Source organism: Engraulis encrasicolus, chromosome 18 (assembly GCF_034702125.1).
Source record: "Engraulis encrasicolus isolate BLACKSEA-1 chromosome 18, IST_EnEncr_1.0, whole genome shotgun sequence".
NCBI classification, from domain to species: Eukaryota; Metazoa; Chordata; class Actinopteri; order Clupeiformes; family Engraulidae; genus Engraulis; species Engraulis encrasicolus.
In genome coordinates, this window is record NC_085874.1 from 6,228,480 (window position 1) to 6,252,600 (window position 24,121).

Consider the following 24,121-nt stretch of genomic DNA (forward strand, 5'->3'; position numbering starts at 1 on the left):
CATCTCACACTTTCCTATCAAATAAAGGCAAAAACAAAACAAAACAAAGAGCCACGCACCTTCCTTGAAGATCAGCTTCCCATCGTTATCTGAGGAGTAACAGCCGATGTATTCCTGGATGTCTGTGTGCTCGTGGTTATTGATCCGGACACACTGGTTACCTGTGGCGGCCGCAAGCCACTTGATGAGACTCGTCTTTCCCACAGACGTCTCTCCTTGGAGCAGCACAGGATGGGAACTAAGGGGGCGAAAATGAATTACATTACATTACAATATATTATATCAGTGTTTCTTCACTTGTTTTGTCTTGCGCACACCCTAATCCTTTGTGTGTTACCAGGAGTACCCCCTTACTATCTCTTGCTCTATCCTAATGTGACTATGCTCCATATACGTATTCATCACTATTACATTTCTCTAAGTACCCCCTGCAGTGAGCTTGCAGACCTCTAGTGATTCCTGCATTACATTACAAGAAATCTCCACAAATACCATGTCATGAAACAAGGAGCTTGGTTTTCAACATTTCATTACATTAGAAGATGCTTCCATCTAAAACGACTCACAAAAGGGGACAAAACCATATGAAATGTGTGGAGGTGCAGAGTAATAATACAAGTAATAAGGGAAAAAGAGTGCAGCAATACGGACGTAATACAAGCAAATCAAGTAATACATTAATACAGGCATTACAGAGTAATGCAGTAAAATATAGTCTGACAAGTATTCGAGTAACACTGGACAGTCAAGATAGGGGTTGTGGGAGGCCTCTTACCCGGCAGATACCACTCTGGCCAAGTCTCGCAGGTTGAGTTTAACGTTTGGAGTGTGAATATAGAAGGGGTCCACTGCTGGTTCCATGTCACCCTGAGACAACCAGTAGTCCTCTATAGACAGACAACGGCGGTCTGTAGGCTCTGGTATTGGCTAAGGGTAAAAAACAAAAACACATAAATATAAAAACGCAAAAATGTATTTAAAAATTAAGCAAGCAGCAATGAGGGGTCAAGCAGAGAATAAGGTCCAAGTTGCCATGCCAACAGAATGAAGTTGGGCCGGAGAGATGATAAGCCCTCACCAAACGTTTCATGTCAATATATAAATAATTGGGAATAAAAGATGGGGATAAAATACAGTTTGTCCCCCTGATATACGGTTTCAAAAGAATACATATCAAAACAAGAGCAATCAGAGATGGCAACCAAGCCCTCCTGCCAATGGGCACCACCCGCAGATGACCCAAAACACTGCGGGCGGACACAAAAACAGACAGTCACGGCCCCTAGGTTCCTGGGTTGTCCAGTGCAGGGTTCCACCAGGACACAAGAGTCTCTTTTCCATTGGGTTCCGCGTTCCGGTGCGGGCTTTATAAATATTCATGAAACTTGACGGGGGGGTCGATGGTGCTGTCTCGCACGCATTTCCATACAACAGGGACTAGAACTGGGCCATATGATCAGCTGCTGCAACTAGCCGCGACAACACCGTGTTTTCACGCCATTGTGAATCTAAGCCCTAATCTAAACAATAGGACCTATATAGGACTAAATATAACTAGCGATCTCCTTCTCTTAGACCCATAGACATGTGTTTGGGCTTGTTCGAAAGCTGCGAATCTTAGCTTTTCACAGGTTTTTACGGAACGTTTTTATGTTCTTTCAATCCAAAGTTATATAACTTTAAGCGGCCGCTGTTTCAAGTGAAAAAATAGCGCTTTCCAACCATTTTTTTTATCTCGTCATTTTTTCCCAAACAGCCAGCGATCACCTTAACCTAGACCTACAGACATGTGTTAGGGTTTGTTCAAAAGCTGAGATTCTTAGCTTTTTACAGGTTTTTACGGCACGTGTTTATGTTCTTTAAATCCAAAGTTATTTAACTTAAAGCGGTCGCCACTTCAAGTAAACAATGGCGTTGTTCTCCAGCCGGATAGAGAGGAAATCTTTTTTGTCATGGCCGTGTTCTTTGTTCCCTCGAATAAACCACAGTTGTCTTTTTCATTCGAAATTTTCATTTTTACATTTAATTTGATAACAGCAAATTCGCCATCCCTCTGCAGGTTCGTATATGAAGATATGAAAAAGGCTACTTTAGTGTGCCCTATTTTGCATGGTGGTAAAAAAAACCGACTTCTCACAAGGAGGAGGCGTGGAGCTTTGGAAATAGCGTGATTTTAAAACAATAGGCTAATAGTATAACTCCTTGGTCAAGGACTGAGTTAGGCTACTTTAAAGAACATGATAATTGCTTGAGCAAATTTTCTCTGTCTACTGTAAAAACTGCCGACAGAAAAGTTGATTTTTAAAGTGCTGTGGGTGGGGATAGGTGTTTTCACATGCCGGTAAATCCTAACACAGGCAACATTTAGCCTAGTGGAACTCAGCTCCGCACGCCTCGAACCACGTCTTTCGCGATTCTATAATCGCCCCTGTTTGAGCTGATGATGGGTGTGTATGGGTGGAGTAAATGCAAAAAGAAAACGAAACCACGCCCCAGCAGCGCGCAGCCCCGTTCTAACAGGGCTAGTCGAAAAGGGGCTCATGTGTCACTAACGGTTTGTTTCTCAGTTTCCCTTTCAGATACAACTGCCTATTGGATGACCCTGATTGTGCTGGCCTTTAAAAGCACTCTAGTGCATTCTTTGACTCTCTCCCCGTTTCTGTCTGTCCGCCTGTGAGAACTGACCAAGTGTCCCACTTTGTAGTGGCCTGTAGGTTTGGCTGAGGCAGTTCTGCCCTCTCTCTTTCTCCGTCATTGTCTGTCTAGTTTTGCTAGACCACTGGTGTAAAAAATTAAATACGTCTCTGTCCCTTCTGTGTCATGATTTTGAGCCATACTGTGACCAGACAGACAGACAGAAAGACAAAGGTCATTGCAGTACATGGCACAAGCCCATCCAATAAAGGAGACAAGTAATGACAACAAAAGTACCTGTTTCAAACATTTCACGTTTCCCCCAAGGACGTGCTGACAGACCAGTTTCTGCACCATGGGATGGGAGGAGCGGTCCAACTGTGTGAGGAAACTCAGGCAAAAACCCTGGAAGAGACAAACAGAAAAAAAATAGTAAGACTGAGAGCTTGTTCCAACATTTTTAACATTCTAAAACCAAGCTGGGACAGCCTATCGCCTTATTGTGACTCAATCTAGCCAACAGTATTTTCGTAATTTGACACAGATGGCTTGTCCGTCTTACCTCATAGAGGGAGCGTTGGACGCTGTAGCAGGGGTTGGCAGCAACGTACTTGAGCGCTCGACACAGTGTGCGCAGACTGTAGTGTGGCTTGTGACCAGTGCCGTCCACTAGGCTGGTGTGGGCCTCCTTTCTTACCGCCAGGTAAAAGCTAAGCAAACACACCGCACAATTGAAGTCCAACTCAAAAAGCTGTTTGAAATGTTCTTCGCAAGTACTAGGTAGATATGCTAAGTCATATAAATTACGTTTCCACGTTCCCAAGCATGGACAAACAAAAGACAAATGACAAGTTTAAGATCGGACATTGTGACAACATTTAGTAATATCATTGTAGATATACATTGTAAATGTATGCCAATTTGTGTGCAGCAACATCTTGTGCAAATTAAAGAAGAACAGCAGCAATGTTTAACAGCAATTGGTAGTACAATGACGGCTATTCTACCTAATGTTTTTTTTTTTGCAATGAAAGATGGTACTGACCTTATGATTCCACTGATGGTACTTTTGTTGATACTAAGGCCTTTCAGGTAATCTGCTACTAGGATACGTAAATCTGATTCATTCTCCAGCTCCTCCACAAACAGCTCAGTGAACCTAAAATGATAAACAATTTAAGAGTGGAGTTTAGAAACTTGATTCATCCCAGAGAGGAATGAAGGTGTCCAGCAGCATATACACAAAATGCACACACAGATCCAACATATTAACACGTCTGCACATACTTGCATGTTGACATTCTATCTCACACACATTAACCACACAAGACATATACAGCACAACGCAAAAGACACATCTGCATACATCCATACATAAATAAAACATTTTAACAAAAGAGCATTCCCTAAAGATGAAAGCAACCCTGACGAAAGTTTGCGTTTCACTCAGCCCAGCTAAACTCTCACCTGTTCCTGATGCCCAGTGGCAGGTTCCTCTTGCCCACATCAGTAGCAGGGTTCATGCAGGCAAACAAGCGGAAGTCTGGGTGGCGTACCAAAGGTTCTGTGTACCAGGACAAAAAAAAACAGAGCAACTTCAACAATCCATGGGAAAAAAAGATAAATATTTATTATGTTATATTTATTACATGGCTTGACGTCATTCTGCAGAATGCTCCATTCACGTCTATTATTTCTGAATCACAGCACGCTGCCAATGGCAACACTATAACAGCACGCTGTCCATGGCAACAGACAGTGTCTATTACCTAGCGATGTCAGCTGGTTTTGGCACTTGGGAAACTGATGAACTTCATTTCATTTAGTCTCAATGGGACAATCCTGGATAAATAAAGGATAAGAGTCTCTTCTGCCAGGGAGTCCTAGTCACATGTGTCTATTACCTAGCAATGTCAGCTTACTTGGGAAACTGCTGAACTAAGCACAATTTGCAGTCTCCATGCCATAATCGTTGTCACAATAATGATGAAATGCAGGAAAACGACATGTGAACTTTACAGTTGTAGGAATCATGTGCATGAACTATCGAAAATTAAACAATCATACCGTCGGAATAGCACACACTTAAGTCTCTTTTCCATTGGGTTCCGCGTTCCGGTGCGGGCTTTATAAATATTCATGAAACTTGACGGGGGGTCGATGGTGCTGTCTCGCACGCATTTCCATACAACAGGGACCAGAACTGGGCCGTATGATCAGCTGCTGCAACTAGCCGCGACAACACCGTGTTTTCACGCCATGGTGAATCTAAGCCCTAATCTAAACAATAGGACCTATATAGGACTAAATATAACCAGCGATCTCCTTCTCTTAGACCCATAGACATGTGTTTGGGCTTGTTCGAAAGCTGCGAATCTTAGCTTTTCACAGGTTTTTTAAGGAACGTTTTTTTATGTTCTTTCAATCCAAAGTTATATAACTTTAAGCGGCCGCTGTTTCAAGTGAAAAAATAGCGCTTTCCAACCATTTTTTTTTTACCTCGTCATTTTGTTTTCGAACAGACAGCGATCTCCTTAACCTAGACCTACAGACATGTGTTAGGGCTTGTTCGAAAGCTGAGATTCTTAGCTTTTTACAGGTTTTTACGGAACGTTTTTATGTTCTTTCAATCCAAAGTTATATAACTTTAAGCGGCCGCTGTTTCAAGTGAAAAAATAGCGCTTTCCAACCATTTTTTTACCTCGTCATTTTGTTTTCGAACAGACAGCGATCTCCTTAACCTAGACCTACAGACATGTGTTTGGGCTTGTTCGAAAGCTGAGAATCTTAGCTTTTCACAGGTTTTTACGGAATGTTTTTATGTTCTTTCAATCCAAAGTTCTATAACTTCAAGCGGCCGCTGTTTCAAGCGAAAAAATAGCGCTTTCCAACCATTTTTTTTTTTACCTCGTCATTTTGTTTTCGAACAGACAGCGATCTCCTTAACCCTATCGCGCCGGATGCATCATATATGTCTCATCAAATTCAAAGCCCTCTCCACGCTGACACACAAAAAAATCGATCTGAAAAACATCCTGCGTGTCATTTCCAAACGTCCTGCAGTACACGGAAACCGCCACAAGAGAGCAGCGGTCGACAACAAGTTGACCACAGCTCGGCGAAAAACAGGAAAATGGGGTAGAAGCGGTTTCCCTGACCGACGCTGAGATTTCGTCAAATTGCACAAGGTTTGTGTACAAATTTCCGAAATATAACTCTACATCCTTTAATTTGAACACTTGCTTTGTGCAATTAAGCAAGGAAGAGTTTATATTTTTACACCGTGTTGCAGAGAGATCGTGCTAAAACTGATGAGACATATAAGCACCATCCGGCGGTGGCAGGAAGTCAGCCATCAATGCATTTGCTCCATAGGGAAACTTACAAAGCATACCACGACGATCGTTTAACAAAACACACAAGTTGTTTTACTTCAAGACAAAGATATTGCCTTAAGAAACAGGTTTTACTTGCAATTTTGAAAATGCAATGCAAAATGTTGAAATTATGATCTCGTAAAAAATGCATTGAAGTGAATGGAGAAATGGTCCAATTGTAGTATTGGACCCATATATTCAAATTACACATCAAAAATGAATAATGATCTATATTACACTCATAAATAGGTTGTTGAGCATTCGATTAGCTATGTTTTTACATAGATTTTAAAAAAATACCCAACCAGGCTGTGGGAAATGTAAAATATGGTCCTGCTAAAACAAGGATAGGCTTTAAAAAATGGCAGGATCTCACTAAATATTTAAAGATAATCCTCAAATTAAATTGTCTGACAACTTTTTTAAATTAAAAAAAAAGTTGTAAATGCATTAAAAGTAATTTTTCAATGGTCATGAAATTGGAATTTTCATTCATTAAAAGCCTGATGCATCATATATGATGCATTAAATATCTCAGCGACCTTAACAAAATTTTGATTTTTTTTTTTACATTTCTTATAAGGGACCAATATTGAAGCAAATTCCAAAAAATTAGAATTTTCTCTCATTGCTTTCATGGTTCAGGTTTCACAGGGTTAACCTAGACCTACAGACATGTGTTAGGGCTTGCTCGAAAGCTGAGATTCTTAGCTTTGTACAGGTTTTCACGGAACATTTTTATGTTCTTTCAATCCAAAGTTATTTAAGCTTTTTAAGCGTCGCCACTTCAAGTAAACAATGGCGTTGTTCTCCAGCCGGATAGAGAGGAAATCTTTTTTGTCATGGCTGTGTTCTTTGTTCCCTCGAATAAACCACAGTTGTCTTTTACATTCGAAATTTTCATTTTTACATTCAATTTGATAACAGCAAATTCGCCATCCCTCTGCAGGTTCGTATATGAAGATATGTGCAATGAAAAGGGCTACTTTAGTGTGCCCTATTTTGCATGGTGGTAAAAAAAAACGACTTCTCACAAGGAGGAGGCGTGGAGCTTTGGAAATAGCGTGATTTTAAAATAATAGCCTAATAGGCTAATAATATAACTCCTTGGCCAAGGACTGGAGTTAGGCTACTTTAAAGAACATGATAATTGCTTGAGCAAATTTTGTCCGTCTTCTGTAAAAACTGCCGACAGAAAAGCGATGTTGATTTTCAAAGTGCGTGGGTGGGGATAGGTGTTTGCACATGCCGGTCAATCCTAACACAGGCAACATGTAGCCTAGTGGAACTCAGCTCCGCACGCCTCGAACCACGTCTTTCGCGATTCTATAATCGCCCCTGTTTGAGCCCTGTTTGAGCTGATGATGGGTGTGTATGGGTGGAGTAAATGCAAAAAGAAAACGAAACCACGCCCCAGCAGTGCGCAGCCCCGTTCTAACAGGGCTAGTCGAAAAGGGGCTTTAGCGTCAGGGTCCTGCATCTACTTGTCGTGCGCTATTCCACGGTAGAGACCTTCTCACCGAACGTCATCCCTTACTTAAAATACTTACAAATATTTTCTGCAGCTACGGTTCGTTGTCTAGTTCACTAGGCTAGGCCTTTGGTGACTTACCCGTGTCACCTCGATCCAGCAGCACTAGAGATCCAGTGGTTCCCTCCAGAAGGCCGCTGAGGCACTCCAGCGTCTCGGCAGCAGCCAGATTGATCTCGTCCAGGAGCACCCACTCTCCCTTCTTCACCGCCTGGGCTAGCGTTCCCTATGGACCACAAACAGTGCAGTACCGATTACGTTAACAACATTGTGGGAGGTCAAAGGTCAATTGTGTCACTCTGCTGATTCAAGTTCACGACCCGCTACTTGTGTCCTGTTAAGACAAGTGGGGAACAGCGGGAAAAAGAGGGAGGAGATGGAGAACATGAGCAGAGAACAGGAGCAACCACTCTCCATTCTTCACCGCCTGGGCTAGCGTTCCCACCACAAACAGTGGAGCTACAGTTTACGTCAAACATTGAGGGGTTAGGATCATAATAAATAACATGGTAATACGAGTTACATACTTATCGGGTTGATATTATGAGGTTGGGAATGGGGATTTTACTGGGGTGCCCTAATCATCCCATCCCGAATGGAAATTACGCCCTTGACATCAAACCCTCTACTGATGGACCAGCTTGGCATCAAAGGCAACATCACCACAATTAACGGAAGAATGGTTCAGATGTAAAGCTGAATGACCACATGGAGTAAGTACAATTTGAACAAAAAAAAAAACAGAGTTGGCAGCAAACATTGCAACTTTACCTCAACAAATGCAAACACCATTGCCGATTCACACGCTCTGATCTGCTCCTGCGTCTGAACCAGCCTCTGGGACAAAACCTCCCACTGCTCCTGCAGCATGGCTGTGGGCGTACAAACAAACACACAAAAGCTCAATCTGCAGCCACACCATTGGACTTGTCATGCACTTTATTGCTGTATTTTTTTTTAATTCCGGATAGTGTTCTGCAGTGTTCAAAATGGGTGCTTCAAAATAAAATGCATTTTTGGTGTTAAAATTTTTCGATCATTATCTCTGTCTGTCTGTCTGTCTGTCTGTTTGTTTGTCAGCAGGATAACAACAAAAAAGTTATGAACGGACTTGGCTGAAACTTTGTGGAGTTGTTCGAAATGACCAAAGGAAAAGTGATAAAATGTTGGTGTTATCCGGATCACAAACCGGAACCAGGATTTTTTGAAAGATTCTCCACCATTGCTAGCCTACAAATCTAGACGCCCCTAGTGACCGGAAATTGAATTGTGGGACAGGGTGAATTTTGACGTTCCAGTTTCTAACTCCACAAAAATAATTCAGAAAGACTTAAAATAAAAATACATTGAAACAAAGTCATTTTTTCTATCAAACAGCTTCCTTGGCAGAGGTCTGCACTCTATGAGTTCATATCTAGTTATTATTATCAACATCATCATCATCATCATCATTACCATTGGGCTTGTCATGCAGCTCCTTGGTGAGGGCGGACTTGCAGACGTGGTCCATGAGCTTGAGCAGGTCTGCCCAGCGTTTGCTCCTGAAGCAGGTCTGGACGTGGCCCAGGAAGGTCAAGTTCTGCTTGCGGGAGTACGTCTGGGCAAACAGGTCCTCAAAAGCCTCGCGCAGCGGCAGCAGAATCAGCTTATGGTCAACCGGCTTGTATCTGTTAAAAGCAGCACAGTCACTCTAGCAGGTCAGTATCACATTGGTGAAGCTGTAGCCCTCTCTACACCTGAAGTCTTGGTGGAAGAAATGCCTCTGAGCAAGGCATTTAACTTCACGGAGCTCCAGGGACTATAACCAACACCCTGTACACTGTATCAAAACACAACAGCACAGTCACTTCATCATGTTACATAGGTGAAGCTGTGGCCCTCCCTACACCCTCTTCCATAGTGAAAGAGCCATTGAGTGAGACACGTATTTAGCTCCAGGGACTACAACCAATACCCTGTGTACATAGCTGTAAGGTCTTGCAGGAATAAGCTTATGGGCAACCGATTTGTATCTGTTAACACAACAGCACAGTTAGGCCGGGGATATGCTTGCTGTGTGGCTTAGATTGTGCATGCAAAAGCGTGCGACCGAGTGCACATACTTGCTTCAGGACAACCGGAGCACTGTGCGTGACACAGGAGGCATCATCTAAAGTGAAATTAGCCAACGGGTCAATTCAACAAGTTCGAAAGATCGCCCCTTGCAGTTTTGTCAATATTGCACTGTATTATGCATGCGCTTGCGTTCCTCCTGTGAGGTGTTCTCCCACACACAGCAAGCATATCCTCAGCCTGACTTCAAATGGTGAAAGAGCCCTTGAGAAACAGCTCCAGGGACTATAAACAGTATCCTGTACTGTAAAAGCCTCTGCATGCTCTAACGACAGATTGGCACAGATAGCTTTTCACAGAAAGTTTTATTCAACTAGTTAATGCGTAGGGATTAAAAGGTGTGTGTTATTTTATTCATCGTCACAACACTAGGGGTAACGAGAAGGTTGTTCAAATTACAATACAGCGAGTAAAGCATTTGTTGCTTTGTAGCTCACTTATATTGTTTCTCCGAAGAAACCCAAAAGGCAAGGCATTGGCACCATATTTACAAATACCAACAATTTTTTCCCCCTCATAAAATAAGAACATGGGGTCACGAGTGTCATCTGTGAATATGCTACAATGTTGGGAGCTGTAACTAGTGAAGTTCATTAGCTTCATTTACACAAACTCGCAGACAAAGCAGGGGTAAAATATTTAACAACAAATATTACATAACAAAATCTATGTAATGAAATGTGATGCAACACTCACCCTCCCAAAAGGTCAGCTGTGTCACTCTGCTGATTCATGTTCACAACTCGCAACTTGTGTCCTGTCAAGAGAGATGGGGAACAGGGGGAAAAGAGGTCAAGAGGATGGAGAACAGACAGAAAGACAGATCAAAAAAATATTAATCATGGAATAACATTGCACTTCAAACAAAATGAGAGCATATCGCTCAACAGGACCTACATTTTTGTTAATTTCTTACGACACTCAGAAAGATTTGAAATAGTATGACTAAAAAATGCCCTCACTTAGTTTTTTTTTAATATGCATTATTTCAAGAATGCCCCTCTGTGTTTGTTAGTTTGTTTGTTCATTCTTTTCTCAAGAAAGTCAAGCAATGAGTGTTCTCACAGCCAGGTAGGTGTGTGTGTGTGTGTGTGTGTGTGTGTGTGTGTGTGTGTGTGTGTGTGTGTGTGTGTGTGTGTGTGTGTGTGTGTGTGTGTGTGTGTGTGTGTGTGTGTGTGCGTGCGTGCGTGTGTGCGTACAACATACATATGGTGTGTGTGTGTGTGTGTGTGTGTGTGTGTGTGTGTGTGTGGCCCTCACCTGTCAGCCCTGCTAGGTATTGCACAGTGGATGTTTTTCCCGTGCCCGTCTCCCCCACCAGCAGCACGGGCTCCCCCTTAGTGGCACACACCGCCAGCTGCTCCAGTAGCACCGAGGACGGACGCGTAGCCGCAAACGTCTGAGTTTCTCTGCGGTAGGGAAAAAAAACGCTAAGAGTTAAACATCACATTAGAGAGGATGGAGCAAAGGACTGATTCAAAGTAGCAAAAGTCTGATTCTCAACAAAAAGCAACAAGAGCACCAAAACGTGCAGATAAAGGACATCTGGGCTAACTGGGCTATAAGCCATTTGCTTTTAGAAGTGCTTGCTGTGTTTGTTGTAGAAAACACTCCGGTCTAAGATGGTGAATATTACAGACTGGAAAGTGTGCTTGCTGCTAGTCATATTATGAGTGTGAATGTGTATAGCTGTGATATGGGTGGAAATGAGTATATGTACACGTACAGTCACACTTTGTGTGTGTGGATGTGTGTGGCTGGGGCATGCCTGGGTGTGAGTGTTTTTTCCCCCCATTCTTCTCAAGGTGATGAAAACTTTTTTTTTTTTTTTAATCTGAATTACGTATTGCTCAACAAACAAGGACAGCGTACAGTTTTGTTTTACTAGTTATCACACTGACACATGAAAGGCATTTTATTCTCTATCCTACTCACAGTCTGAGTTGCACCACCTCGCTCTGCTTGCGGCCGAGAGAGGCTCTGCCCACGGTGACCTCCAGCTCGTCCACACTGATGCCAGGCTGGTACATCTGGCAGAAGTGCTGCGCCTGGGGGGTGGAGGGAGGAGGGAGGAGAGAGGAGAGGGAGGAGGGTGGAGAGAGGAGTGGGGAGGGTGGAGAGAGGAGGTAGGAGGAGGACAGAGGAGGGAGGAGAGAGGAGGGAGGAGGGAGGAGGGAGGAGGGGAGTCATTAGATGAGTTGCCGTACACTCAATGCCATGCGGCTCAAACTGAAAGCACACAGTGAAGAGGTTACAGAGTACAAACAAACAAACAAACAAACAAACTCTCTCACTCATTCATTCATTAACTCACTTACTCATTAAGTCACTCACTCATTAATTCATTAAACTCACCCACTAACCTGAATCTAACCCCAAAAATGTGAGTTGCCATGACTTAGTGCATAAGGAGATATGAACCAGTCAAAGCAATCTCAACTTCTTCCCCTTGATTCTAAGTTCTTACACTGAATGGGGGGGAAAGACTTCTTTTGACAGAAATGCGAAGGACAGGAAATGAGTGAGAGAGAAATGAACCAGGCCGGACACAAACATGGGCATGTACAGGGTTCTCAGAATGCCACCTCAAAGCACCTCCCAAGCCCAGCAAAACAGAAAAATCATTCATCCATCTTTAGAGTGGAGGTGAGAGACATTAAATGTCGCCATTATACTCCATATCATTAAAAGGAGGCCACAGATCTGCATCACGCTTTACCTTCTCTTTTGATATGTTGAGCTTGCTGCCGATGACCTCCGCCATCTTCAGTCTGCTTGCAGGTTTGGAGAGCATGGCAGTGAAGCAGTCGAGGGCCTGAAAGGTACCAAAGGAGTTGATGTTAAAAGTTGCTGTTAACTACGGGTCAGCTGGGCACACACCTCTGCTATACAAAGCCCACACACATATCAGTAGAACACAATCCTTAGTTACGATAGTCGTTAAGTGCGGTTCCCTCAAGAAAAAGACAACTGAACATTCTGCAGAAGTCGCTCACCTCCAGGAAAACCTTCTGGGCCGTGGCTGATGAGGAGTTGTCAAAGTCATGGTGGATCCTCTCGCACCACTTCAGTAGATCTCTGTTGATTGGGGACAAATAAAGAAATCCCAAAATTAGACTTCAGCCCTTTATTTGAACAGTTTGCATGATTTACTGTATATGAAGGCAGGAAGGCAAAGAAAAAAGTTAAAGCGAGGGTGCTGTGGTGTAGCTTGCCAAGGCACCCAACCAGAAAGAGGCCTGCGTGGTCATGGGGACCCAGGTTAGAGTCCGGCATGGGTCTATTCCCAGCCAGTTTTGCTGACCGTTACACCTCACACAAAAACAATGCTATTCACAGAACGTGGTATGGAACTCATACTCCCAACATGCATATTGCATTTTTTTTTAATTTCTTGGCCAACAATGAACGATAAGTATCAAATGTATCCATTATGTTTATATTTTATTTCCTCATTAATGATTACTAAAATTAAGTTTAATCATTACTTTTTGGCACAAGGTCACAAGTTACAAATGATTTGAATAACACAAAATACGCGACCACCTAAATAAGCTCTATTCTTTAGCCCCATTCCATGCACAGATGAAATGTCACACTTCCGTGGTATTTTAGGCTATCGTAAAGATGTAATGCAGCCTTGTCCAAATGTCTGCCTCTCTCCATGTGAACAAAAAAAAAAACAAAATGGCAAAATCTTCTACAAGTGTAACCCTATTTAACTTCTGGCTACATTTGTTATATAATACATCTGGCTCTGTTTAGAGTTTAAACCTGTGATATGGTTGTTGGCAGACCAAAGGGTGTGCCGGTCAATAGCTGTATTGACGAGGCAAAAAAAGCCAATGGAAAGCGCGGGCAGCATCCTTGGGGGCAAGTGAGAGTCAGTTCATGGGCAATCCCTATTTAAACTGTACCCCACTCGGCTGAGTCAGAGTGCATCATTTCCACCGGGTATGGACTATCAGCTTGGCTCACTATCAGAGGTCCCCGCGTACCTAAGCTATGCATTTAATGTGTGTGACCTTCATAGCCTGGGTGGGGTCACAGGATAATCCAATATAACATTGAGAGACATTGTGGTGTCAAACTGTGGTAAATGCAAATGAGCAAATGCTAAAAAAAAGCTTCATATGTTAGCAAATAATATGCCTAATTACTCTCTGTATAAATGACGTATATGACGTGTGTTAAGCTAAATAAAGGGCATACTACTAGGTCCTTATTGCATTTGTATTAATAACAAATGCCTATTAGCAATGAACAAGAAATTTGCAAATACACCACTAACAAATGACTGATTTTGCTCACCCCATGTCTTATAAGTAAGACCAGTGGTTCACAACCTTTTTGGAACAAACGCCCCCTTGACCTCATCATAAGCCTCCCAACACCCCCTTGACCTCATCCTAAGCCTGCCAATACCCCCTTACTATTGAAAAATAAAATAATCGTAACTAAGCCCTGCCCCCACTCAGTTGCATCCTTCTCAACGCCCCCCTTGGGCTCCCCAACGCCGGGATGTAGCACCCCCGTTGAGAAGGATTATTTATCAAGTTATTGGGAAGGAGGTTGACCAACATTCTATTGCGTCAATAACGTGAAACTTGTCCTAATTGGTGAGGTGATTGCATTGTTTGCCTAAAGTTTAACCAAATGATCGTTGCCACATATAATACAAAAAATTACGGTAACACTTTACAATAACGTCCTATTCACAGCTTTATAAGCATTTAGCATTAACATTTAATAACAATTAACATTTAACAAAGCATTTACAAATGTTTGTTAATGAGTAATAACCAAACTATGACCGCACAGAGGAGTGGGAATCAACTTCTACTGTGTGAGTTTTATGTGGTTTCATGAACTCTGGTTTATGGAGGAGAAACTTCCAGGACCACTGTGACTGCGCGGTGTCTGCTGTGTTAGCATAGTATTTCTTGCCCGTTTATAAACATTTGTAAACATTTTGTTGATAATTAGTTAATTATTTATAAAGTGTTTATAAAGCTGTGAATAGGATTGTTATTGTAAAGTGTTACCAAAATTACATAATATGAAAATCGCTTTTCCTCTAGCAAATCAACTTTTACATTCTCTGTGGGTCTTGACTCCACCATTCTACACTGAGTGGACTCAATGGCCCTTGCCAAATGACACGGTCAAATGACTTGAATCAAACAAATGAGACGTCATTTCTCTCACGTCATTTAGGCTACTTTTAATGCACGTTAATGGCAAGCTTATGTGCATAAAGCTTTTTTTTCTTCATGATTCCTTTTTTGTCTGTTTTATGCCTCTGAATAGGCCGACACTTTAGACTTACTCAGACTGTATTTGTGGTGTGGAATTATTAGTGAGCCATGCTGTCAATTTGACCATTACAATGGTGAGATAAAACATTTAGTTTTACCCTGCCAATGTTGTCTTATTACTGGACAGCGGAAAGCCTGCGGTGGAGTAAGGATAAGATGTCTTTCAGTTTCATGTATTTGACCAATAACAAGAATCTGTTACCGAATTTCCAATTAATAAATGCAGACATCACGCAAAGTTTAGGGACTTTTTTATGAGAAGATGGCAGGTTTGATTCATGCATCAGTGGGAACAATGCAGGTGCTCTGCTTTATCCTAATGAGCTGCCTTGAGCAAGGAACCTAACACATAACTTCCTTGACTATAACCAATATCCTGTACCTAAATGATGCTGTTGATAAAGGCATGGCTTTGTAAATGTAATGTAAAGGAAAAAAAACATGAATAGCACCTCAGACAGAGTCCTCTCCCCTCCAGCGCAGCCGCCCCCTCATCGAGTCTCTGTTGCTCCGCCTCTGAGACCTGATGGCTGGAGCTGACCCCGGCCGCGGCTGGACTCGGGTGTCTGTCTCCGGTCAGCTGGCAGTAGATGTCCAGAAGGCGGTCCGCCACCACGGTCAAACTGGGGTACCGCTTCACCAAAACCTGTACAGGAAAGTCATGTAACATTGGAAACATTGTTAAGGGGCCTGTCTATTGTGTCTTTCTATGTTTGATGCAACCATCAGACGTAGTTTCATGACACAGAACATTTTTTCTGCAAGGACAATACATAATCTATCTATCTAAAACAATCATAGTGAGTCTATTACCAGTCCTCACTGTCACAAACATGAATTTCAGGTAAATTTAATGTTCCTAATGCAGCTCTGTGAAAAAGGCCATTTAATCTGCCCAGGGTGGGATCTCTAGGCAGACTGGTACATAGCATATAATTAATACCACAGCACCCCTACCCTCACGTAATGCCATTTTACACTCCTATGGGACAGTTTTCCTTGTTGATTAACAAAGTACCTCTATACTACTGCTAATCCATTATTTTACGCAGCTCAGGACTATCAACAGATTTCCTTCATATTGACTTGGTGCCAAACTTGCCTGCTTCAGTTCTTCTCGGGGGATGTTTGCTATCTGCAGTTTGGTCCAGTATTTGTCCAGCAGTGCTGCGTGTGTGCTGTTTGGCCTGTGCCAGCTTCCGCCACTGTAGAACATCCTACAGAACAATTAGAAGAACATTTTCAAATTAGCATCATAACCTTCATGCATTGCATTGACAGAAAAAAATCAAATAAGGGCACAGGGCTCAGGACTCAGATAGCACAAATCTCCATCATGTGGTTCAGCTCTCTTTCAGTCCTTGAGTCAATGTAGCTGTATGGATTTCTATCAATCAGAATGAGCCCAATGGGGCTTGCTATTATGAAATCACGATCCATTGTCTCAGCCATCTTTGTGTAGTGTACAAGCGAGTGCCATAAATTATTGCAAATTTTAACTTGTCCTCTTGCAAATGATACTGTATGTGGGTGGTTGACGTTTAAGGGCGTAACACAATTTAAAAAAAAAAAAAGTTATTCCAATTCCTGAAAAAATTGATGGAAAAAATTGGGGAAAAAAGAAAGAAAAAAAAAATCACTTAGTAGTCTGTGGAATTTCGCCTAATCTTTGCCATTTTTGGGAAAATGTCACACCGCAGGAAAATGAAGTCACACCACAGGAAATTCACTGCATTATGGCCATTTTAATCCTTTTGTTTACATGACTGATATCTGAGCTCATGCTAACTTGATAATGATATTGTGTTTAATCTTAGTATGTGTTATCATTTATAAAAAAAAACGTTTTTGTCCTTCTATAAGAACAGTGACACCACAGGACACCATAAAATGAACCTAAACATTGTGTGACAGAAAGATTGCAATATGAAGACATATTAAGAGGTTAATAGTCACCTTAAACTTCCACAGCACTCTCCAATAACTGAGGTACTGACTGGTTAGAAGCCAGTCTTTAAGACCCTTGTAGTTGGCCTTGCAGCTGCCCGTTCACAAACATTGACATACATGTCACCCCACAGGACGCAATTTGTGTTACGAAATTGAACTTGCAGTTAATATTACTTTCTTAAGTTTTTTTCACATTCACATATCTTAATATTAAGTCAATATTTATGCAATCATGCCAAATGCTTCATACATTATTCAAAATGTTGTTGGTAAATTTATATATATATTATATTCCAGGTTTCATTAATGTTACAGTCACACCGCAGGATATTTGACATATAAACCTTTACATAAATCTTAACAAAAGTGTTTCCTCTCATCTAAGACTAATATGAAACACAATGTACCACATCATCTTTCATTGACATTTGTTTTTTAAAGGAAAAATAACAGTTTTGTAGGTTTTTAACCAATGATACGAAAAAAACAAGGCGTCACGTCAACCACCCATGTAGAACACCTGGCAATGTAGGGATGGATAGGAGAAGACATCTGCTTTTGCTTGCATGGGGCTCATAGTGCTCATTGGGGGGTGGTGGGATACTCTGGACAACATCTTGTTCAATGAGTGAATCAGTGTAAAAAAAACGCAACTGGCAATTATTAATGCAAAATGTGGTCAGTCAAAAGTCAGATTAGTTTTTACCTTCTTGTAGCAAAAAACTGAAAGCCGGGAGCCACTTGGATGCAGTCGTCGCGACCTGGAATTGTCAACTTCCTATTTTCCATCAGAGGAAGCAGTATGGATATCTAGTGGGTCCAAATAATCAAATGGAGGGTTAAGTAAAAAAAGAAAGGAACAATTAAAAAAAAAAATCTATTTTTACAAACACTGCACTCCACCCACCACATCGAGAGGGGCATGGTCGATGTCCTCCAGCAGGATCCAGTACCCCTTTGATACAGCTTGGGTCAACGAGCCCGGCTGCCAGACAAACTTCCCCGGTACATCAGTGCATCGGTACATGCCAAGCAACATCTGCAACAACCAAATAATGTGCATTAGATTGAGAGAGAGGTAGAGTTGCATCTGTGGGTAGTCAAGAAACTTCAGGTGCTCATCGGTGTCCAGAGGAATACATGTAGAGAGCAGAGAGCTGGTCTGAGGCACTCAGAAAAATAAAGGACTTTTAACTTTACTTCAGAGTGGGACATCATGAGTGAGACTAGTGTGCACGGTATTGGCAAAAAAAAGTGAGATTTTCCAAACTTTCACGTTGAAGTCGCAACAATCATAGACAATTCTAAGGGTCATTCCATGTCAATTCACATGATTCACTAGAATCTCCCCAGGTGACCCTCTCCAATTTGCCTGATATCTCACAAACAGGTACCTTTTGATGGTAATTGAAAGAATCCCAAGTATTAGCATCCTATGTGTAATAGGGATGCAAATTATCGATTCATTCATTAATCATTAGTTGAGAGTGTTATCGATCGACTTACGATTAATTGATAAGTGGCGTTTCCCCCCTGAAATCTCAATGTTTCTCTGAAAAAAACTACTAAATCTATTTTTTTTTATTAAAAATTGAGATAAAATACCACATTTAAATAAATTATTTAATCCAAATGTGATTTAAATATTCTCACTATTCACACTCCTCTTCACACACACTCTTCACATGCCCATTTCACCTGGGTCTCTTGTCAGTTGAATTGTCGATTAATTGCGAATAATGTTTTTTAATCGATTCATGCAATGATCGATTTAAGTCGATTAATCGATTAATCGTTTGCATCCCTAATGTGTAACGATTGTGAAGACGAGGTCCCCCAAAGTTTAGGTGTCACGCCCACTTTTCAAGCCTTTGAATGGAATACGAACTGTACAAGCAGATTTGGATACATTTAGTTTTAGTTTGAAGAAAGATACTGGCATAAAAATTGCCATGCCCCCTCAATATGATCCGGTCTATCAGACACCGTAATTACAAATAGCATACCTTGATTATTTGTGGCTATTAAGCCTTGAAAACTGAATTTGTGAAAAACGTGATAGAGTCTTCATATTTTGGGGCTCCAGATCTTGAAAGCGATGTATGCCTTTGGAGTTATAATTGATTTTCCATCATATTTGGTAACTGTACGGTGTATTCCAAAAGTTTTAGGGCACGCAGATTTTAAATAATAGAATAGGAGGGAGGAACTCAGCTATGGGACAAAATGACCCGATGATACCCCCTACTTCAGGCCTCACAAGGGTCACATTAACCATGTGAGCGATTAAAGACAGGAACGCCCTCTTAACCCAATGGAAACAAAATTTACAAGCAGATTTTGACACCTCTACTTTTAGTTTGAAGGAAGATACAGGCCTAAAAACCGCAGACAATGCTTAATACACCAGCTAAGCATGGGAAGGTAGACATTACAATATAAAATACGGTCATAACGAATACTACCTCTAACGAAAGTGTAGATGATGGCATGATAGGACTCAATACTTCAGCTAGGGCACATTTGATCTTATCTGGTGGAACACACCCATATGTTGGTACATGTGATGTGCACATGCATAGCATTTGTTTTGATCTGCCTTACAACAGGACAGACCAGGGAAGACTCGGGGACTGGAACTGGGACAGACTTCTAGGGAGAAGGAACACCTCATGGGACTTTCACACACATGGGACCTTCGATGAGAGACAATGAGAGCTGCAGAGCGTCTCCAAGATTTTACGCCTATACCTATAGCTGATGCATACAAACAATAGAAATCCTTGCCAATCTACTTCCACTGTCTCGAAGATGATGCCATGATAGTGCGCTGAAGACCAATTGGAAAAAGGCATGCTACGTAGATTTGCAATGAGAACGGTCCATGGAAGTACACTGATTTAAGGCATTTTTTTTATTATTTACTTAATGAAAGAAATTACAATAGTAAAGCGGGCACCCAGCAGGGCACACAGCCACAGGCATGATGAGCTGTGCCCAAAACGTGACCGGCAAGATAAATGAACATGAAATAGCACCTCACCTTACTATCCGTTTGATCTCCCAACTGAACCTTCAGAATCTCAGGGCATTTCACGTGCCCAGTCATGGCAGAGAGGTATTCCACGAGGGTCGTTTTACCGCAACCAATGGGACCTTCTAAGAGCACCGCCTTTTGTGACGCAACCGCAATAGCCAGTCTCCGCAGGTTCCGGCAAGTTGAATCCACCAGAACCAAATCCTTCACAAAATCCTACAGTGATAACAAAAGTGTTAAACCCCAGCGTCAAATATTACACTTTATGTACAGCTCTATTAGTGTTTTCCATACAAAGATCCTTCTGGTGTGCAGCACCAGAGAGTAATAATATATATTTTTTAAAGAGCATCACAAATTGATAAGCCGTACATAAATGTCAATGGGAGTCCACACATGCCATTTACACTGACCCAATTTGTTTTGGGATTTTTTTGCCAAAAAAAAAAAGTCAAGCCATCCTACCGGCTCCTCGCTCTGTTGCTTCATCTTTGGCAACACCACTCCGCAGACGGCCACCACGCTCTGGGAGAGGTCCTCCGACACCACCTGGCCCCGGGTGTAGCGATTGGCCTTCTCTTTGCGCCACATGACGGAGCCCTGATTGGCCAACACCAGGGCCTTCTCCACTTCCAGCTGCTGGATCTCCTCAAGCGACCTGCGGTGGAAAGGAGAGGTGTAACCAAGGCACCCAACGCTGCTAGTCTCCCAATGCCGCCCCCCACCCCTGAGTTATGTGATGCTTGTTAATCAGTCCTGCACTGTTCAAGTCGGGAACGGGTATCCTCTCGATATAGTATGCTTAAACTTTAAAAGGGTAAAGACAGTGAAAACAGAGAAACCACGACAAACAATGAAGTTCCAAAGCATGTCCCAAAACCAGATGGAATTTTTATTTCACAACGATATTCTGACTCAAAACTCAAACTCGCCCTGACTGCTTCCCCTTTCTTCTGCCCAAAGTTATTTAACCATTTCCACAGTAACGACTTAACTCATCACAGTTACCATATCGGTAAAGCCAGGACTTCGAACAGAAACAAAATTAGCACAACAGGGCAGAGGAATAATAAACATAACGGATATACTGACGTGACCTGAAATTATGCGGACAGAGTTGGAAGTCTATCACAGGTGAATTCTGCTCAAACTAGATTTTGAACATGCTGAAGTTAAACGCCAAATTACGGCAGAAACGCCTGTCAATGTCAGCTAATCTCTAATAACATGCTCTACACAGTTGTCGCTACCCAAAAACACAAGGTAGTACAACCAAACAGTATTTGAAGCATGTGTATTATCACGTTTTCAATGAAGTGGACGGTTATTACCATCCTTACAACAGGTCTCTTATCAGTCAAAGAAGCCATGGGAAACAGACAACCCATTACCACACCATCTCCACACACTAACGTTATGTGGATGGCCTAGTCTTGCCATAAACGCAGATCAAGAAAGGGGATCGGTCAGTAATTAACGTGCAAGTACATGACAATGACAACGTATTGGATCCTTGTCAATGTGACTTGAGGCAGGCCATACACAGAAACATTATCCCATAAAGGCCTCATCACATACTCTTGACAGTGTGCCACCTTCTTTCCTTTTGATGACACCATTTCTTAAGCCAACAGCACCTCTTCACTGGATGTGTGTGATCAGAAGTCATCAGAACATGATATTGAATTTGGACAGGCTAATCTTGAACTAAGCAGAACAAGAAACGCGATAATGGAAGAAGTAAAAGGGGGGAAAAAAGACGGCATACTTCATCTTTAGATGGAGAATCTCTTCACTTGACAAGACCTTTCGCAGGAAAATCGTTTTCTGATTGTCCGTCATGTGGGACACCAAGGCTAGGCACTGTGCGGTGTACCTAAAAATGATAACAATAATAAAAAAAGACACATCAGATATCTTTCCACATACACACACACACCACTTTGTAACAAATAAGGACACGTTAACCAGCAAGCATATTCATGAACAAACAGTATTTTTATTTTATTTATAATGCCGTCAGAACATTATGTGTTCTCAGAACTTCTCACTCACCAGCGGACCATCACATCACTGGTGAACAACTGGGACACACAAGCGCTCCAGTCCCAGAGCACCCTGTACTTGGCGCAGTCGCTCTGGAGGAAATGCAGGGTGGCCCCCATCAAGTCACGCAGCTTCATACGGCGGGGGCCGTATTGGATGGACGAAGACTCATCGCTCGTGAAGTAAAGCCTTTGGAAAGCTGGAGGCGTGGTGCTGAAATACCTTGTGGCAAACCTGTTAAGGCATCAGACAGAAACAAAACACACACACACAGACATACACAGGAATATCAAGACTGGCACATTACACGGTTGTGGGAGTAGGAAGTTGGTCTTAGGGCCTCCGCACGTCGGCTCCGACAAAGTGCGGAGCACTGCTCTGCCAAAGTTCGATTCCATTGTTGACAATACAGCCCCGCACACCGGCACCGATGTCCGCGGACATTCGCGGATGTCGGCAAGCAATTACAGGCGAGCTCTATTGTGTCGGAGCCGCCCATGTTATGTTCGTGTGAAATTGGGTTTGGGGGTCAGAATTGTGTCGGAGGCGATAGTGCTCCACAGTGCCGTCGGAGCCAATATGCGGAGGCCCTTGCGATCCGAAGGTTGCAGGTTCAAATCCCATGCCGATGGAGAAAATGTGGTTGCTCTCTAGTACCCTCCATGGGCTGGCAGAAGTCCCCTAGAACAGTGCAGTTTAATCCCACATTGCTCCAGGGACTGTAATCAATACCCTTAGTCTAAATGAGTGCAAGACATTTTGGATAGAGGTCTTAGCTCAGCGTAATGTAGTGTAGTGTCATTTGGTGAAATAACATCAGCTTTCCCAGCAAGGGCCATACTCACGCTTGTGCGTCGGGACTGAAGTTGAGGAGTTTGCTGAGGGCCACACACAGGCGTTCGTGTAAATCGTGATTCAGCCGGCCATCCGCCTTCACTCTCTCGGCGTTCCTTTCCAGCAGATCCAGAACCAGAGGTCGCAAGTGACGGGCAATCAGCAGCGTGTACTCCTTCTCTATCAGGAGCTGGGCTAAACAGCCCAATATGCACTGTCTGTCTTGCTGGCTCCATATCTGTGGGTAGATTCAGACAACAATCGGCCTCAAACGAATAAACTACAAGTCAAAGAACATCATGTCAATCCAGCACTCATGATGCAAATCCTACTGATCTGTAAACACAGTTTGCTTTGATGGGCTTTGACGAGCCGATAAATAACAACCAGACAATATCTTTCGATCTCAACACACATCCTTGTAAGAGTATTTTGGTTCGTAAATGTAAATATAACACACCGGGTATCATTTAGCTGTATTATTGTGTCTGATCGTAGCTTAAAGTTCAAGAAAAGGCATTGGAAAGCTATGAATAATTAACATGGTTGACTATTCAGTTACAGTTGTGTTACACTTGTGATTAGCTTATTGAGAGGTAAATAAAGCTACAACTACACGTGCGGTGTAGCTAAATACAAGACCAATCTTACCTGCTTCGCCAAATACTTGCCGAGTTCGTTGTGACTTTTCTCAATATGCCTTGAGATTGTAGCCAGTGATGACAGGCTCAGTTCTAAATTTTCCATCATACAAACGATCACATGCAGAAAGTACAGAATTCGAAGACTGCCAAAATGCTAACTTGTCTATTCTGTAGATTTGAGTGTTTAGGGCATCGTGGACTTCATCTCTTACTTGTCTATCCTGCTTGTATCACAACACAGTAAGCACGTTCCCGTCAGTGTTAAAAATCGCAGTCCACATGTGAGTAGATAAAAGAAATACTTCCGGGTCAATATTTTGTCGCTTTGATTACGTCCCATAGAGGTAGAAAATAACACTAGAGAGGACCCCGCCCCCCTTTTTACGGCAATCTGTAGCGGCCATTATCTGTAGGTAGATCAGAGAACTGGAAATTAACGGAGAACGAGGCTCACCTCTGTCAAAAATGGCTTAATCATGTGAAAATGTCCACCAACACACTATACAAGGACAATAGTTGAAGTGTGTTGCTAACTATGTTCATAAAATATATTATTTGATTTTTAAATGTATTTTATCAACTCATATGATTTTAGTAGATATTTAGCCTGCCATTTCAAATCTGGTGTTTGATTAATG

General features: G+C 42.3%; 1 protein-coding gene across 1 annotated transcript in view; it reads right to left on the minus strand.

Moving 5' to 3' along the window:
• mdn1 (midasin AAA ATPase 1) overlaps positions 1 to 23,758 on the minus strand; it is an 89,985-nt gene extending 66,227 nt beyond the window's left edge. Inside the window, exons 1-24 of the mRNA XM_063222870.1 lie at positions 23,491 to 23,758; positions 22,851 to 23,077; positions 22,015 to 22,239; positions 21,728 to 21,835; positions 20,425 to 20,617; positions 19,966 to 20,175; positions 17,830 to 17,961; positions 17,629 to 17,732; positions 16,075 to 16,189; positions 15,425 to 15,618; positions 12,651 to 12,732; positions 12,374 to 12,469; positions 11,590 to 11,702; positions 10,915 to 11,063; positions 10,351 to 10,411; positions 8,998 to 9,209; positions 8,314 to 8,414; positions 7,624 to 7,768; positions 4,102 to 4,198; positions 3,680 to 3,793; positions 3,197 to 3,344; positions 2,932 to 3,039; positions 776 to 927; positions 60 to 238 (exon numbers count right to left, since the gene is read on the minus strand). Coding sequence (XP_063078940.1) covers positions 60 to 238; positions 776 to 927; positions 2,932 to 3,039; positions 3,197 to 3,344; positions 3,680 to 3,793; positions 4,102 to 4,198; positions 7,624 to 7,768; positions 8,314 to 8,414; positions 8,998 to 9,209; positions 10,351 to 10,411; positions 10,915 to 11,063; positions 11,590 to 11,702; positions 12,374 to 12,469; positions 12,651 to 12,732; positions 15,425 to 15,618; positions 16,075 to 16,189; positions 17,629 to 17,732; positions 17,830 to 17,961; positions 19,966 to 20,175; positions 20,425 to 20,617; positions 21,728 to 21,835; positions 22,015 to 22,239; positions 22,851 to 23,077; positions 23,491 to 23,589 — 3,364 coding nt within the window. The 5' untranslated portion in view covers positions 23,590 to 23,758. The remainder of the gene's footprint in view (positions 1 to 59; positions 239 to 775; positions 928 to 2,931; positions 3,040 to 3,196; positions 3,345 to 3,679; positions 3,794 to 4,101; positions 4,199 to 7,623; positions 7,769 to 8,313; positions 8,415 to 8,997; positions 9,210 to 10,350; positions 10,412 to 10,914; positions 11,064 to 11,589; positions 11,703 to 12,373; positions 12,470 to 12,650; positions 12,733 to 15,424; positions 15,619 to 16,074; positions 16,190 to 17,628; positions 17,733 to 17,829; positions 17,962 to 19,965; positions 20,176 to 20,424; positions 20,618 to 21,727; positions 21,836 to 22,014; positions 22,240 to 22,850; positions 23,078 to 23,490) is intronic.
• Between the last annotated feature and the right edge of the window lie 363 nt (positions 23,759 to 24,121).